The sequence below is a fragment of the Pleurodeles waltl genome, chromosome 8 (genome assembly GCF_031143425.1).
Source record: "Pleurodeles waltl isolate 20211129_DDA chromosome 8, aPleWal1.hap1.20221129, whole genome shotgun sequence".
NCBI classification, from domain to species: Eukaryota; Metazoa; Chordata; class Amphibia; order Caudata; family Salamandridae; genus Pleurodeles; species Pleurodeles waltl.
In genome coordinates this window covers 254533731-254550903 of record NC_090447.1, presented here as the reverse complement: position 1 = coordinate 254550903, position 17173 = coordinate 254533731, and the positions used below count along the sequence as shown (strand labels likewise).

The 17173-nt window shown below is 49.2% G+C and overlaps 1 protein-coding gene across 4 annotated transcripts in view; it reads left to right on the top strand.

Annotated features, from left to right (window-relative positions):
- Nucleotides 1–12864: 12864 nt before the first annotated feature.
- Nucleotides 12865–17173, top strand: part of USP25 (ubiquitin specific peptidase 25) — a 465144-nt gene continuing 460835 nt past the window's right edge. For 3 of the 4 annotated variants that reach the window (XM_069204108.1, XM_069204107.1, XM_069204112.1), the window contains exon 1: nucleotides 12865–13174. In XM_069204108.1, coding sequence (XP_069060209.1) covers nucleotides 13133–13174 — 42 coding nt within the window. In that variant the 5' untranslated portion in view covers nucleotides 12865–13132. The remainder of the gene's footprint in view (nucleotides 13175–17173) is intronic. The other variant, XM_069204111.1, reaches the window with a different exon arrangement.

Sequence of the window (17173 nt, the reverse complement as noted above, 5' to 3'; positions counted from 1 at the left end):
AAGGCTTCCCACAGCGCACCAGCCGACCTCACCGTGCCCACATTCTGTTCAAAGTAAAGATTGATATCGCGACGCAGTTCCTCACGGAACAACTCGTCTCTAAGTGCCCCAGGCGGCAACCTCCACATATAGGCCTGAGCAGGTCCGCCGGGGATTTCCAGCTCTACGTGCACCGGAGCGTGGTCAGACAGTGTGCGCGCCATGTGATCGACCGAGCGGGTCCATAAAGCCACATCGCGAGAGCCTATCCAACGGTCAAGACGCGACCAGCTATTGTGTACATAATTAACACAGGTGCCTTCCCGTACCGCAGGGTGTTTAATCTGCCACAAATCTACCAACGATGCATCGTCCATAATTGCAGATAAAACGCAAGCAGCAGAAGTATGCTGTGTCCGGGCCGAACTTTCTCTATCCAAAATGGGATCAAGGATCACATTGAAGTCCCCTCCCCAAAGCACAGTTCCTCCCCCCAGAGACTCGATCAGTCGCCAGACCTCGCTAAAGAACTCGGGATCATCCGAATTAGGCCCGTACACCGACGCGAGGTGGCACGGCCTATCCATCAGCACTCTGCTAAGCAGAACATATCGCCCCAATGGGTCAACAATCACTCTACGAGTGCGCCACTGCAACCCCTTACGTACCAAAATCGCCACGCCTCTAGCATAACTCGAATAGACAGACCCGTGGCATTCCCCAATCCATCCCGCCTTTAAATAATGTAAGGTACTCTCCACCAGGTGTGTCTCCTGTAGCATGCATATATCTATATTTTGCCTCTTGACGTATGCCGACATAAGGCGCACCTTCCGTCTATCATTCAAGCCACGCACATTCCATGTTAAGCAGCGAATCAGAGACTCTCTCATCTGTTCTCCTCAGCGAACATACAACGCAATTCCATCACTCCTCCATCCTGGCCAATCTCCCAAAACCACAAAACACAGAATGAGAAACAAAAAAGCACACAATACAACAACCCCAAAGGCCCCCTCCCCCACCACCCACACAGACCCCCCAAACAGGTCAAAGACATATCCCTCCCCCCAAAAACCACAATTACCCAAATATGCAAATAATGGGGACTCATCCAGAGGGCGGAAGCTAACCGCCCAACCCGCCTAGTATCAGGCAGGGAGGGCAGGCAGGGGCCCAGCACAAAAGGAGTGTCTTCAGGACAAGCGGCACAAAAAGAAGTGCATCTCTCAACTAGTTTCAGCGGCGTCTTCTCTGCTGAAAGACAAAAATAATCAGTGACGATCAGTCATTATCACTCAGCGACTCTCGTTCCGCGGCACTCCCAGCCTCCGGCATCGCTTCAGGCCTCCGAGGAAGAGACTTGGCATACCTCGCCGCCAGCTTCGGGTCCGTAAAGAATTGTAGAGACCCATCATGTTGCACCTTTAGTTTCGTCGGGTATCTGAGCGAGAACCTAGCAGCAGTTTGGGCCAGCGAGCGCTTCACCGGTAAGAACGCCCTGCGAAAAAAGTTCAATTCACTGTTTTTATATATCACCGGGTGGCGCTCCCTGGCCAGATGCAGAATCGTGTCACGGTCTCGATAGTTCAGGAGCCGAATAATGATAGGACGCGGGGGAGCTCTTGGCGGGGGCCACGGCCCCAGCGATCTATGCGCCCTCTCCACTACAAGCGGGACAGCTGGTCGGGGAACAGATCAGATAGCATCTCCTCCACAAAATCCTCCATTCTGCCCATGTCCGTGGTCTCTGGGAGCCCCATCAACCTGAGGTTGTTCCGACGCGATCGGGCCTCCAAATCTTCGTTCTTTGCCCGGATGACCTCCAACACCCTCTCCATGCGCAGCAATTGTTCACTCTCACCTCGCTGCGTGTCTTCCAGACCAGAGGTACGCGCTTCCAACTGGTCAAGGCGGGCGTCATGCTCGTCCACCCGAGTCTTGATACGATCAAGTTGCTCTGTCACGTGGTCTAACTTCCAATCTATTCCAGCCAGGCTGGTTTTGAGGTCCAGAAGCATAGCCTTTACCGAACTATCTGAATTCTCTTCATCCGTCGCAGGCCCCCCTGACTGGGATGCGGGAGCACCCCCCTTTCGTCGCCCCCCCTCAAAGGAGAGCTTAGCCTGTCTCTGCTCCGCCTTCCCCATCACTCAACCAGTGGGCCGTTGACAACCATCCTCCGCTGACCCCCCTGGAAGTCCAGGAGGGGAGGCCAGATATTCAATCTACCTTCACAAAGTCCACCCGGCTCCTGCTAATCAGCTTTATCCAGGGTCAGCGGTGCTATGAATCTCGCCAATGTCCGGCGTCAAATAAGCCTCTGCGTCAACGGCACTAGGCCAGGGCACCACTACACCAGTTCCCTCTCCGGACTTTTCCTTCGCCACCACCGCACCTCCGGGCCCCGGCCACGATCGCGCCACCTCCACTTGTTCGATCGTCTTTGAGTGTGCCCCCCAGGCCACACAATCGACTCCGTCACACCAGCATCTCCCGCATCCGTGCAGCAGGGGGACACAACGGCCTCACCAACCTCCAGAGTCAGGGCCCAGAACGCCGGGTCATAATCACACCAGTCTGCCGTACCTTGTATCCGTCCACACCGACCCCAGTAGATCAGGTCCTACACCGGCAGCCAACCACCAGGCCAGCCGAGGTCACTCAGAAGGAGGGGAGGGGGGGGGAAGTGGGGAGAGCGGAGGCCCCCCCGCGGTCCGACCTGACTGCCGAGCGGCTCCCCGAACCCCCTCGACCCCAGCGACACTATCCTCCAAAGGTGGCCGCCTACGCCGCAAGTCCTTCCCGGCAGAAGGGGCTCTCAGGCCACCCAGCGCCCGGCGCCGTCCGCACGGCCGTCCTACCTCCAGGCCACGCGGTCTAGGCCTTCAAGGCAAGGCCGCAATCCCCAGGCGCGGCGAGAGAAGGCCTTCAATCGTGGAGGAGAAAAAAGGGGGGGGCCTGCGGCACCACACCACTGCCGATATGGCCCCCCAAAGCACCCCAATGATCGATGCCGCCGAGGCCCTCCAGGTCCCCGGGGGAAAGCGCAGGACAGTCCCACTCAGCGCGGTGGCTGGGAGCACGCCGCGACCTTAAGAGGCAGGCCCGACCCCCGCGCCACACCGCAACTACTGCCGCTGCAACGGGGGGGGGAAGCCGTCAACATCAGGCGTCCCCCCACCTTCTCATCGCTCGGCGAGCTCCGTCCTGACCGGAGAATTTAGCAAACTGGGCCCCCGCCGGAGCAGAGCCTCACGGAGTGCCGGCCATCTTGCTGCTGGCTAGCTCCGTCCCCCCATCCCCTACCTCTACCTTGGACTGCTGGACCACCCAGCTGTTGTTCCCCAAAACACTGGAGTACTGCATGTCTCCCAACACACTGGGAGCATTCATGATTGTATTTACAAAGGGCTATGTTACAGAAACCCATGTTGAAGTTTCAGCAAGCGCCTGACGTACTAACCTGCCCCTTGTTCTGGCTTCCCATCCTCCCAGGGTGGGTTTCCCTTAAAAAGGCCAGTAAGGTACTGTTAGACCACTAGCTATATGCATTGTGGGTGGTGGCCTCTGTGGATAAATCCATTGCACCCACAATTCATTATTCCTTCTCTCCCCAAGGTTTATCTGGTTTCAAAACTCTCCGGGCTCTAAATTCCTCATCATAATTAAGCCATGCATCGCCTCCAAACTCTGCGTGTGTTTTCCTAAAGGTATCCATGTATTTAAAAATAGACACCGCTCGGTCAGGGAATTTTTGACAGTAGACACTCTTGTATATAAAAAACACAGAGGTCCACATATCTATATTAGTTTGAACTCTCAGGTGCCTAGCTAACTCCCAAGCCTCTTCTCTAGAGCTCTCTTTTGCTTGCAACTTCCTATGCAAATATATATAACCATGTCGTGCTGTGGCTTGCCGCGACCCGAGCGGAGCCCTGGTTCATGTTCTTGTCAGCCAGGCATTCTGTGCCCCTTCTGTCCTGTATTTTCTCGCAAGAGGCCCCACAGTGGGCATAGGGCCTTGGCAAGTTCTGGGTGGGTCGTGCTCTCGACATTAGGATTGGGCACCTTCTCCCCCGACCCCTCACTTACCTGGTGCAGCCTATTCTTTTTTCTTCTTTTTCTCTTATCATTTTCTTCTTCCTTTCATTTTTGTTATACTTAGAAGCCGTGTTCTTCTTTATTCCAGCATGCCTTGCTTCTACCCTTTTTCTCTACATGCTTTAGGACCCTTTTCCAAGATGGCTCCTTTCTCTTTATTCTGCTATGGTCTTTTCCCAACCCAACATGGTGTCTTTTTACTTCCTGTCTCTCATTTCCTGATTTAGGGTATATAAGGAGTGTGATTCTTATTCTCCTTGCGCTGCAACATTACCTTTGGTGGTGATCATCGTTCCGGTTGTTTTTTCTCCAGCTTTTTTCCTTGCCTGTTCCAGTTTCTTCAGTATTTGTTTTCTTGTTGGAAGACTTACCTTTTTCCTTATTTTTTGTTCCAGGGAGTATAGAGGTTTTTCCCTTTGAGGTTTTTTCCTCTGGGACTCCTAGAGGGCATGGACTGAATTTGTCATTCCATCGTCAGCAGCACCGTGGCTACCAGAAAGGATGGCCCTTACCTTGGTCAAGGTAGAACCTACAAGGATCGAGACCATTCTGCAGTTCCAGTTGGCCAGAGTCATAAACGACGAGTAGCCCCTGACAAACCATCAATAAACTCACTTTCCAAATGTTCTTCTTTGTGGCATTAAAAAGATGAGCCCCAGTGGCACAGACACACCCATGTAAGGAAGCCATCGAAAACAGCTGCTTTATCAGTATCCCCTTTGGCCCCTTCAGATTTGCTCTTAAGTTTAGTGGAGTACCCTTCTTGTGTCGTATCCACTCCTTTTGCATCTCCTGAATCCCCGCCCATTGCACCTTTAGCCCCTTTCTGAAGCATCATCATCCCCAATTTTGATTATGTCCCCCTCCTTTTCCCCATCCTTGGGGTTCTGTGCCAACCCCTTTATCCAGTCCTGAGGTACCAACCACAACATCAATGCTTGTGGCGTGTGGCCTATGTCCAAAATCCCACATTTTTCACCACTGCCTCTCACCTGATTGCAAGCGTCCATTCTGATGTGTCGGTCTTGTATGCTCCTGTCCGTATCACGCCAAAACTGATGGTCCCCTCCAAACTGATTTTTCTTTGCAAAACCCCTTCTGTGGAATGACACTAATACGAGACAAATTAGTGTGCCCCTTCCCACCTGACCCCTTATTGTTGCCTGCATTCCACCTCCTTTCAATGAGGAATTTCTCCTTCTTCAAGCTCCTCCTCATCATCTTTATAATCAAATTCACACTCAATTTCCTAATCGTCCATACCGCCACACACTCCAGGCCTCTCGTCGTCCGTCACTTCTTCAACATAACATATCCAATCAATAATAACATAAGTAGCTGATTTTGATGATTCAACTCCATCCCTCCTCATCAGGATGGTCACCTCGGACTCATCCCTCTCTTTGGCCTGGGTCATAGAGGTCGCTCCCATCCTCTCTGTGCTCCTGTCGCCACAGAGTGGCAATTCCTCTGGCATGGTCCCAACGTTGCCCAGCAGGCCGCCCCAACCTCTGGGATGGGTGGTCCTGAGACCTGACCTTGGCTGCACCATCTGCCAACTGCGTGGGTCAAACTCATCATCCACCCAAACCCATCTGCCTTTACCACTACCCCTGTCCCCACTTAGTGTGAGCCTAAGCTATCTGCCTGCTGTGAACTAGTCTGCCCTTGTCTGCAGCAAGTAAATTTATATACTGTTTCACCATTTTATGAGAGCTCTCTGGCAGCAACTCCCTTCTGAGCTGTAACCAGTGGGGGAAGCAAGCCAAACTGTTGGCTGTCGATTTCTTTGCACTGATGCTTCACCACATATTCTAATTCCTTATTGGACGGTGCTGCTCTACTTACACCTGATTCTGGCCCCAGCTGCACCTGATCAGAGAAAGGCATAAGTCCTTCCTCTCTTTCAATGTGCCTAACATCATGTGTGCTCACGTCTGCACTAACGCACAAGCATACTGCTGCCACCCGCATGTGAGACCCTGTCTCTGCACTCCACGAAGGGGGGACGAAGCTCCCTGGCTGATTTTACCACAGCATCCGAGTCAGGAGTGTGACATTTAACACTGGCAGACCTGGCGTGCGGACACAAGCCCTGCCATGCCCCACCTCCCTTAATCTGCTGCTCAGTTTCCAAGGTAGGTGTTTGATTTTTAACAGCATTGTCATCAATTAGCACAGACTCACTATGCTATTCAGCACACAGAACTCTCGCTTCAACTTTCGCTCGAGGTGGAGAGCATGCTAATACCGCCGTGGCCACCCCACTCACCGCAGAGAGCCGTACTATCCCACTGCTGTATTACTGCGGGGTAGTCTTGTGGGAGACCCCCACGTACGTAATACCTGGTGATTCACTCCAGCGTGAGCTGGAGTACTAATAAAAGGAATGCGGGCGTAGCGCTGGAAGTCACATCCAGTCGCAAACAGTAAAAGGTGGCTACGTTATTCTTTGCAGTCTTGACTGGCTTGCAAACCCGAGGCCTGCGTCTGCGAGATCCAACAACAGCAGTACATTGGTGACGAGGTGGGTGTGCGAACCCCTACCTGCCTGTGCAATACAATCAAAAGCAGAGCTCCAGTGGCCCATTAAGTCGCGATACTAAGAACTAAGGGCTGCAGCACGCGGGTCTGAACAGCCCGACCTCAACATGCATGCTTGCTCGGCTCAGAGGCATACGATGCTGCCGACCACCAAAGGGCACAAATCAGAAGTGAATTCAATATATCACGTGGAACAAGGCTGTGCCGGGGTCAATACTGCCACCAGTGGGTGTTACTGCTAATGACACTTGGTGCATCCCAGAGACAGCCTGGAAGGGAGCAGGAGTGCCCCAACAGGCTATAACCAGTCAACACTGCATATGAATGCCGCACCCCATAAGCGCAAACAAAGAAAAAGAGAAAAAAGAGAAGTAAACAAAAAAAGTCTTGGTTTGGCAACTGTCTCCGTTTCTGACAGGGCAGTGCTTGCGCCGCGAGCGAAAAACACCACAAGATGCCCCTTAGCCAGACCACAGCTGGGACTGTGGAAACTGGCTCAGGAATCCATTTAATTATCCCCCCAGGCCTAACCTCATTCTGTGATACTCAATGATGTACAGGCCTGAAAAACATATGTAGAAGGTTGGATGACCTTTAGTACATTAACCCTGACAGGCAGCTTGCAATTCAAGGCTTGCCTAAAAGAGACAGCTCATGCGACATGCATTGCTTCATTTGCCCAGCAACAGACAGACATCTCGATGTCCACATAGGTCTGAGGATAGGTTATGAGGAAGCTGGATTGGTGACGCCTTAGAAAGTCCCAACCGTCTGAGAAATGTGAAGGTCACGCTTGTGGTCATCTTGTATCACGCTGCCACCATGAAATGTTATTCTACTGTGATTGGATAGATGCCTAATATATGTGTAATACCATGCATCTCCTGATCAACATCACACCATGTACTTGATGAAGAAATTATCTTTCAGTTGTTCTGATTGGATGATGTATTTTCACCCTTTTGTGGTTTTCATGCATAAAAGATTGTATTGGAGTTCCGCAATTCAGACTGCTTGACCTTGGCCTTTCAAGCCACAGTCTCCATGCATGTATTATTAAATATTTCTGCTTGTACCTTAAGGCTGGCTGGTCTCTGGTTTGTTCCTGAGGGTAGATAGAAAAGGAGGCTTCAACAGGACTTAATCAAAACCACACCAAAATGGCCACCATTCCACCCATTGAACCATTTACTGTTAATGGGGCACCATCCGCATTTGTGCCAAAATGGAAAGACTGGGTGGAGCGTCTTCAGTTCTATTTTGAAGGGACAGACATTCCTGCAGAATGACAAAGAGCCTTCATGTTACATCCGGGCGGGAAAAACATTCATAACATGTATAAAACGTTAACAGAAGAAATGCCGAAATTATATGCCACTCTACTGCGTGCCCTGAACAGTCATTTTGAACCAATGGTGAACAGAGACTACGAGAGATTTGTGTTCCACCAAGCATGCCAAGAACCAGAAGACTCTCTTGACGTGTTCCACGGTATATTAAAAGAGCTGGCCCCCACCTGTGGATTCGTGGACGAGCAAAAAGAGATACGTGGACAAATAATGCAAGGGTGCTCATCCACAAAGGTAGAAGAAGAAATCCTCCAAGAACCAGGCAAACCACTACAGAGCATCCTGACCTTTGGGAGGTCGAAAGAACTGTCAAAAGCCAGGTCCTCTCACATGGAGGTTGATCTCCATAGACCAATCAAAACAGATCAAGTTAACGTTGTCCGAGCTCACTCAAACACTACTACTCAGAAAGGGCTTTCAGACAAGCACAAAGAGTATGGATACTGTGGGGGTCCTCCTTACTGACTCAACGACTGCCCAGCAAATGGACGGCGCTGAGTTGCATGTGGGAAATACAATCATTTTGCGAGAGCCTGCTGATCCTCAAAGCCCAAGGCTGCGAGAGAAGTTGCCCAAGGGGTTTCTGAGGATGCTGAACGACCGCAGGACATGGAAGATGATGATGCAGAGGACTGGATGGTCCACACCATTTTTGCCATAGAAGCTGTGCCCCAGATTTGTCATCCTTTACCAAAGTGCCCAATCAGAATAGGAACTAAACAACCCACTGGAAAAAAATGTATTGGCGCATCCAGAGAACTGAAGTCAGAGAGCGCCCATTCCTCCTTAAACAAACCCCCTCCGCTAACCAAAGTGAAAATATGAGGGTTCGCAGTCAGTCAGACCACACCGATACCACTCTTAAGGTGTTTTCAGACATGAATATCACAGGGAGATGGCAAGACTGACACTTCAGTGACAGTGACACTATATACGTATCTAAAGGAGGGACTGGCATGCTAATCAGTGGACAGACAGCTGAGTCACTAGGCATAATATCATTTTGCTTGGGGTGCAAGTAGAGGAACTAGCAAGCCTTCTAAAGGAGCATAAAGATGTTTTCAAAGGCATTCGGTGCCTCAAGGGAAGCAAAGTCAAACTCCACATTGATGGGTTGATACAGCCGATTGCCCTGAGACACAGGCGCAGAGCCCTTCACCTCTGGCCCAAAGATGAAGCGAATTTGATCAAGCTGGAGACAGCTGACATTACTGAGAAGGTGTCAGGACCCATGACTTGGGTGTCCCCAATTGTCATCACCAGAAAGCCCGAACAGCCAGGGGACGCCCGCGTATGAGTGGACAGGAGATTACCTAATGCATCTACCAAAACTGAAGCAACATTTGACTCCCAGAGAAGACGACATTCTCAGTGAGCTCACAGGAGCTCAACGGTTCTCCAAAGTCGATTTACGATCTGGCTACCATCAGCTACCTTTCCATAAAGACTCATATTACATTACAACTTTCTCAACCCATCTAGGGTTGTGACACGATCGCCGCCTAAACTTTGGCATTTCTAGTGTGGCGGAATTCTTCCAGAACACAAATCAGGAGCTCCTCACTTGTCTCCCGGTAGCCTTTAATGCCAGGAATGACATTCTTATCTACGCCAAGCCTCTGCCAAACCACCATGATCATCTACGTGGAGTACTCCAGAGGATTTGTGATGTTGGGCTCATGCTACACTGAGAGAAGTGTGAATTCCTTAAGCAGAAAATAAGATTATTTGGTTACACCTACTTATCCAATCGCATCCAGACCCAGACAAGAGGAAAGAACAAGTGGCCCTTGCTCCTACTAACACCTTAGAAGTCAGGAGTTTCCTCAAAATGATCAAATGATCAATTTATGTGGTTGTTTTATTCCAGACCTTACAGGCCTCACCCAACCACTGAGGGAGCTCACCAGAGCCAATACATCTTGGACCTGGGGCCCGAAAGAAGAAGAGGCTTTTCAACTATTCAAAGAAGCGTTGTAGGCAAACACCATCTTATCCTACTTTGATCCAACTAAGCCGAAGTATATTGCCATGAATGTCAGCCCTAAAGGACTGGGGGCAGTGCTCACCCAACAACACTCTCATGGTGACTGAGCCCCAGTTGCATACGCCAGCCACTCTCTCACCTCACAGAGCAGCGGTACTCGCAAATAGAGAGAGAAGATATTGCTATACACTGGGCCCGCAGACATTTTCATTTATATATGTATGGTCACCCTTTTGTTGTCACACCCCACTAATTCCCCTGTTCCAGGGGTCAGCGTCCAAACTGCCCCCTCGCATTGAGAAATGGATGTTGCAATTACAGGAATACGACTGCCAGGCGGAGTATTGGCCAGGCTCAACTAACCCGGACGATTTCCTGTCCGGACACCCCCGAGCAGCAACTCCCACGGAAGAGGCAGAGGCGACAGAAGTCTACGTAAACTTCATCACAGAATGCTCTTGACGGCTGGCTATATCTCTGGCAACGTTACAGCAAGCCACAAAGGAAGATGAGTGCTTGCAGCTTGTTTTGGCTGCACTTCAATCAACTAATTGACGTGCTCTCAAGGGCCAACTGCCACAAAGGACTCCGGAAGCCAGAAAAACTTTGGAATCCCTACTACATGTTCAGCAAGGACTATCGACAGACACAGGAGGTTGCCTTTTGAGAGGACCTCGTCTTGCGATCCCCACTAATCTAACACAGAGAGGAGTCCAACTAACACCTCATGAACACCAAGGGATCACAAAAACCAAGAACCGACTCCGCACCAAAGTTTGGTTTCCACACATGGATGCCATGGTCGAACAAGCTGTCAAATCCTATCGGTGGTGCCAAGTAGTCAGACCTCCTGAACCACCTCCTCCAGCCATAATGGAAGCAGGGCCCCACCGACCATGGGAGTCTACCATTCTTGATTCTGGACATCTACCTGATGGACGACACACCCTGGTCATCATCAATGACTACATGAAATATCCAGAAGTTGAAATTGTGCTCTCACAGTCCACTCCTGATGTGATCAAGAAATTGGAAAAAGTAATCGCTACACATGGCATCATGAACAGTGTAAGAACCGACAATGGTCCCTCATTCCAAGGGCAAGAATTTGCAGAGTACTTAAACTCCTGAGGTATCCACCACCAGAAGGTAACACCGACATGGCCTCAAGCCAATGAGGAGGTGGAGTGGTTCATGAGGACCCTCAACAAAGTTATCTGCATCGCTCATGCTGACAGCCAGTCGGTTGAGAGAGCCATATATAGCTTCCTATGTGAGAAAAACCAGACGCCTCACTTTACAACTGGGCAAGCCCCAAGACATGCTAGTTTGGGTAGGATAGTTACAGGCAATATTCTGCATCACTCCATGTGGTTGCTACTGTCCATTGACAATTTTGAAGTATTTCACCAAAGGAGAAAGACCCGTCAACAGGCCAGCACTCTGTGGCGAGCCCGGCCAAAATTGATCCAACCCAGAGACTGGGTTTCTGTCAAAGACCAGTATCCCAGCAGCAAGTTTCGGCTACCGTTCGAGCAGAGACCGTGGCGAGTCTGAAAACAACGAGGCACCTCAAAAAACGCCTGTCAAGGGGACGAGACCTTCACGAGAAATGTGTCATTTTTCAGATAAATGAGAGGTGACCTAGAAAGGAAATCAAATCACGATGAAGGCCAGGCCTATTCGTTTGACAATGCAAGCTTGACAAAGTCACCGGATCCCCCGGACGCTGGCCTGTGTCTCTTAGTATGAGTCGAGCCAAAGGATGAAAGCAGCCTTGGACAACCCGACAGCCATGACCCCGTCCCAGCTATTTATCACCTGATGCCCAACTCGGCCCCGTCCTCGAGGTTGGCCAGGTTCCTGACATAAGCTGTAAGAAGGTATGGGGTGATATTGCAACCAGGAGGGTAACTGCATTTTGATATGATATGTTGTACTGGTTGATGATGTTGTTTGCTTATTGAGATTGGAGAGGAATGTGCTATTATATTGCTGTATTACGTGGGAGACCCCGCGTATGTAAGACCTTGAGGTCACCACTACAGCGTGCGATGGAGTTCTAATAACAAGAGTGTGGGGCGTGGCTACGGCAGTCACGTCCAGCCGCAAACAGTAAAAGGAGTCTGCGCTGTTCTTTGCGGTCTTGACCGCCCTGCATCCCGGGGCCTATGCAGGCGAGCCCAAACGACAGCGACTCAAGCGCTTCTGGCAGGTTCAGCCCACCCAAGACTGAGACAGTACATCCGGCTGCAACAAATCCTCTCTCCCAGCCTCAGAACTTTTAATGCATCCCTTACTGCCTGGTTTTTAACCACCATTATTATTATCAAAGGGCTTAATGAATAGCAGATAAAACCTAACACTACTTCGCAGGCTCAAAAGGGTTTAATACCAGACAGAAACTGGACAGCTCCTACCTCCAGGACCACCTGTGCTAGAAAGGGGGACTAACCTCAGGAACAATGACTTAAAACTGTCACCCTAACCCGCCCACAAATCTGAAGTGACCAATGACTACCCCACTTGCCTGGCTTATAACACCAACCCAAACATCCTCGGGGTTGACCTCCACGGGATGCCACCCCTTGGACACCAGTCTCAGTTGCAATGAGTCAATACTTGAGGTCTCGCCTTACTGGGCTTGTTTGGTGAAGGTGTGGCGAGCTCTCAGCCTATGGTTTTTATGGGGTGTCATCTCTGGTGCCAATCGAACTTTTCGCATAAAATTGTTGGCTAGGTTAATATGTCGGTGATGACATCAGGAAGCTGTTCATATAGGTACACAAAGGGGCGTATAGTATGATCCGGCGGTGCCTCGGCTGGAGAGTGGGAGGAGGCCAGGGCCTGCAGGGAGGAGCCGGAGCCGGGCTGAAGGGAGAGGGAGGAGACTGGCGGGGCGGGTTGCGGGGAGGAGACTGGCGGGGCGGGTTGCGGGCAGCGGACGGGCGGTGGCGGCAGGAGGTGAAGCAGCACGTCCACCGGCGGCGCTGCAGGAGCGGGCGGCTTCCGTGGCGCTCCTGCGCGTTTCCCATCGGCGGCTACTCCTCGCAGCCCCCTCGCCGCTCTCACGCGGGTGGTCCCCGCTCTCTCTCCGCGCCGCTGCAGCGCCCGGGCCTCACGCCTCCCCTGCACCGCCTGCCCGCCGCGGCCGCCGCAGGGCCGGGCCATGACCGTGGAGCAGAATGTGCTGCAGCAGACCTCGCAGAAGGTGAGTCCCGCCTGCACCGGAGGTCAAGCACCCGGCACCGGAGGCTGCAGCGCGCACCCACTGCCCCCGCCCGTGCCCCGCAGCCGTGCATTCCAGCCAACATCCGGCCACCGACCCCTTCCCCGCATGTCACGGGGTCCCGCAGCAGCGAGTGACCTACGCTGCAGGGACAGACACCTCCTGCAGCAGGGAAGCTCCTTCATGGCTCTAGCTCGCCCCCACAGCTGCTAGAGTCCACTCCCACTCCACCTGGCACACTGGTCTATGCGGGCAGGATCATGGCAGTGTGCCTATACCTGAGGCAGCCCCCAGCTTTGCATCAAAAGCAACTCCCAGTACTCATTTCCCCAAAACAGGCTCACTCTTACCTCCCCCAGCAGTTCACATCTTACACAACCTCGTTACGCCCCTTCAAGGTAGCTTTCCAGTACGGGCACCCTCTCCAAGCAATTATACCACCCACATTGTGGCAGAGTAGCAGACCCCTGTCCAGGCAGGTCAGTCTTGCAGAGGTGGTTTTGCCAGTTGCTGCATGATGCATTTTTCGGACTCTTGTTTTCGGTTTTCGTGGCCAGCAGCAGGAGAAGGCCCAGGTTTTCGAAACTCTACCCAGGGCCCTCGCATGAACCCTGGTACACAATGGGCTGCATCGCATACTTACTGCATGACGGGTCAGTTCGTATATCTGCCAGCACGGGAGAGTCCTCGAGTCTTTGAAGAATGTTGTTAACCCCTAGAATTGGCATGCATGGAAGTCCGGCATTATAAAGGGGTGTGTCCGAGTGTTCTGAGAAATGTTAGCTAGAGTCGCGAGGGGCGGACTTGTCAGATTTGTATTTGTTTCGTACACCAAAATTTGAAAGTAAGCTTACATTTTTTAAGGGATTTTTAAGCACTAGTTCGTGCAACCTATTTTTTGTTTGTTTACTCAAAGCCGGCAATGTTGTTCTCTTTTAGTATAATGTATTCGTTTGTGTTGGTCAGGAAAGTCAAACGGGGAATTGAAACGTGTTAACTATTTTTTTTTTCCTGCAGGGTGTTAGGCATTTAGGTGGCTCCACTCATTTCAGAGCGTTCACGAGAGAAACGTGTCTAAAATTAGTGACAGCTGTGATAAAAGGCTACATGCCGGCTTTTACAACACGCTACAACGTTTATTTGAATGCTGAATGGTTGATTGCCCTCTCTAGTTGACAGATGACAACTGTTGTTTTTATGGCTTTAAAGTAAGCTAACTTCCTAGACCATTAGATTGTTCGCGATAGTACACACACAAACGGTGCAATCGTTCACTTGTAATAATGTCAATAGAGAGAGATTCTGCAGCGTGATCTTTACAATTTAATATTAGCAATTTTGATCATGAAGTGTTTTCGTAAACAAAGGACTTGAGTTTACTTTAACCGGGCAGTTAATGTCTGAAGTCTATTTCTGAAGTTATAGATATCTACTTTTTATACAGGACATTTATAAATAAACTAGGGCATTTGGATTCCTTCTGTGCCTTTATGGGATTTTAGGAATACGAAAGTAACCTACACTTAGTTTTCTTATTTAATTTAATTTTAATTTGCCTACTTAATCTTTCTCGCTACCTTTACCAAATTAGCTGGCTTTCACGGTTGGCTAAGTATAATCTGCCAACGAACATGTTTGAATTGCTTATATTTTGTTTCTTAACCTCGTTAAATGTTATATGCAATTTGTGGTCTGAGGGAAATAATATGCATTGTGTGTGCTCATCAGGTTGAGTACCTGTTGCAGAGGTCCTCGTGGCCACCATCGAGCTCCCCCTGCTGATTCAACCCCTTCATGATCAATATGATTTGCACAGTTGATTTTGGTAATTGTAATTTAGATGGACAAAGTATTATGTATAATATGTTGACCTACTTGAACTGTTTTAAACACATTGTCCATGGTTCTATTTTCCGTCATATGAGTTCTTTCTTACTTTGTGAGTAAGACAAGTTTTTGCATGCAAAATTAGAAAGTTAAATTTCTGCGAGCTCATAAGATTTATGTTTCATAATTCTCCTTTTAATATAGCCAAGAAGGTAGTAATTGAACATATTTACTCAATATGTTTAGGTAGAAGTCGTCACCATGTATTGACACTACCTTTGTTGACAGATGTGAAGACTGGTGCAGCAGGGTGGGCCTGTAAGTATCTGCAAGTCTTTATATTCTTCGGGAATATAAGCCATGTTAGTTAGGGCTTGTCCTTCTTTGAGGAAGAGCCCCCTCTTACAGTGCCAGACGACTTTTTTTTGTTCTAGAGGACACATCTACAAGTTCCGATCATTAAAAGATACAGCTGTAGTTTTAAACTTACAGGCTGCATCTGGAGCTGTTGGCCCAGTTTTCAATTTTTACTTTGACTGTTTAGAAAAAACATTTCTTTGTCTTCCTAGCTCTAGTTCCTTAAATGACCGACGTCCATCTTTGTAAGTTTCTAACATATCGTTCCAGCACTGTACACCATCCACTTTCGAAGCATGATCTGAGAATCCTGATTTTAAGTGATTTCCGCAAATTACCCCTTCTTAAAATTTTTCTTGTACCGACTTATTGGCAGTCCTTTGCACAGAAGATTGAGCGTTTTGTTTCCAAATTTTTATCTGGGCTTAGTCATGAATACTGCTTGTTTTCCCGTCTATCTCAAACATAATATTTAGTTTTTGGACTGACTTCAAAATAACCTGATTATATGCCTTGCATAGTCTATATATTGTAGATAAAAGTGTAGTTCTTTAGACTTTTTATATGTACACATTCATCAAGTTAACATGTAATTGGTACTGTTAATATCCCAGTGACCGTATAAGAATAACCAGTATTGTAATTTGTTGTAGGATAGCTATTAGTTGTAATTAGGTGCATAGATCACCACTGAGCATGAGCCAGGTTCATACGGTTATTGGATTTTGGTTCATGACATAGTCCTCTGTCAAGTAAGTTGGCAGCATTGCTTATGTTGCTTAAATATCGGACCACTAGACTACTCGGATGTACTTCAACAGAGGTTCTTGCCAATTGCAAGAATGAGTGGTGCACCAGGCTACTTACGTGAAGTGTTCATGGGAGATATGTGTGTAATAATAAAAAAAATATCTATATATATATATAACAAATACGCTGCACTCCCATAAGTTCGATTTCAACTTTAATTGCCCAAATTGTTTGTTTCAAGTCATCTCTCCTCTCATCACTAATGCGTTTCAACATCCGTCTTCTTCAAAGTGATGAAGATTTTAAACTGATGTAAGTCCTTTCTTTACCATTACTATTTATCCTTCCTCCTCCACAAAGGGCATCATGGTTGTGTTAGTCCACATATATAATTCTAGATGATTACACTCTGAGTAATCAACCCAACTCCTGGGCCCTTCACAGGGCCGCTGCGGCACAGAATGATTCCGAATCACCAGTTCCCTCTAGTGACATTGGCTTTTTCCACTGCAGAGCTACTGCAAGGCGCAAAGAAAAATATAGGCCTAACCAGGCTAATGAGGTCTTTCAGTGTCAAGTGCACACTTTCAGATTCATCACAGACCGTATTGAAATACGTACTTGTTGTCCGGCACTGCAGTCCTTGTACGTCCGTTTCATCCAAATCGGTCAGTGGTCTGCACGCTCTAATTTGCTGGTGCGAACGTCCTGGCGGACCACCCCCTTCAAAATATAACTGCAACAAATTGAATATAGCCCACGGTGAAGCTAAAAGTGATACCAATTGTGGCATGTGCACTTGTCACTGAAAGACGTCATTACCCTGGATAGGCATGCCATTTCAATGTGCCTTGCTGTAGCTCTGCAGTGGAAAAAGCCATGTCATTACAGGGTATGGGTGTTTCGGAATTGTCCTGTGCCGAAGTGGCCTGTGAAGGCCCCAGGAGTTGGGTTGATTACTGAGAAATATTAGTGTAATCATCTAGAATTTTATATATGTGGACTATGACAACCATAATGGCCTTCGTGTAGGAGGAAGGATAAATA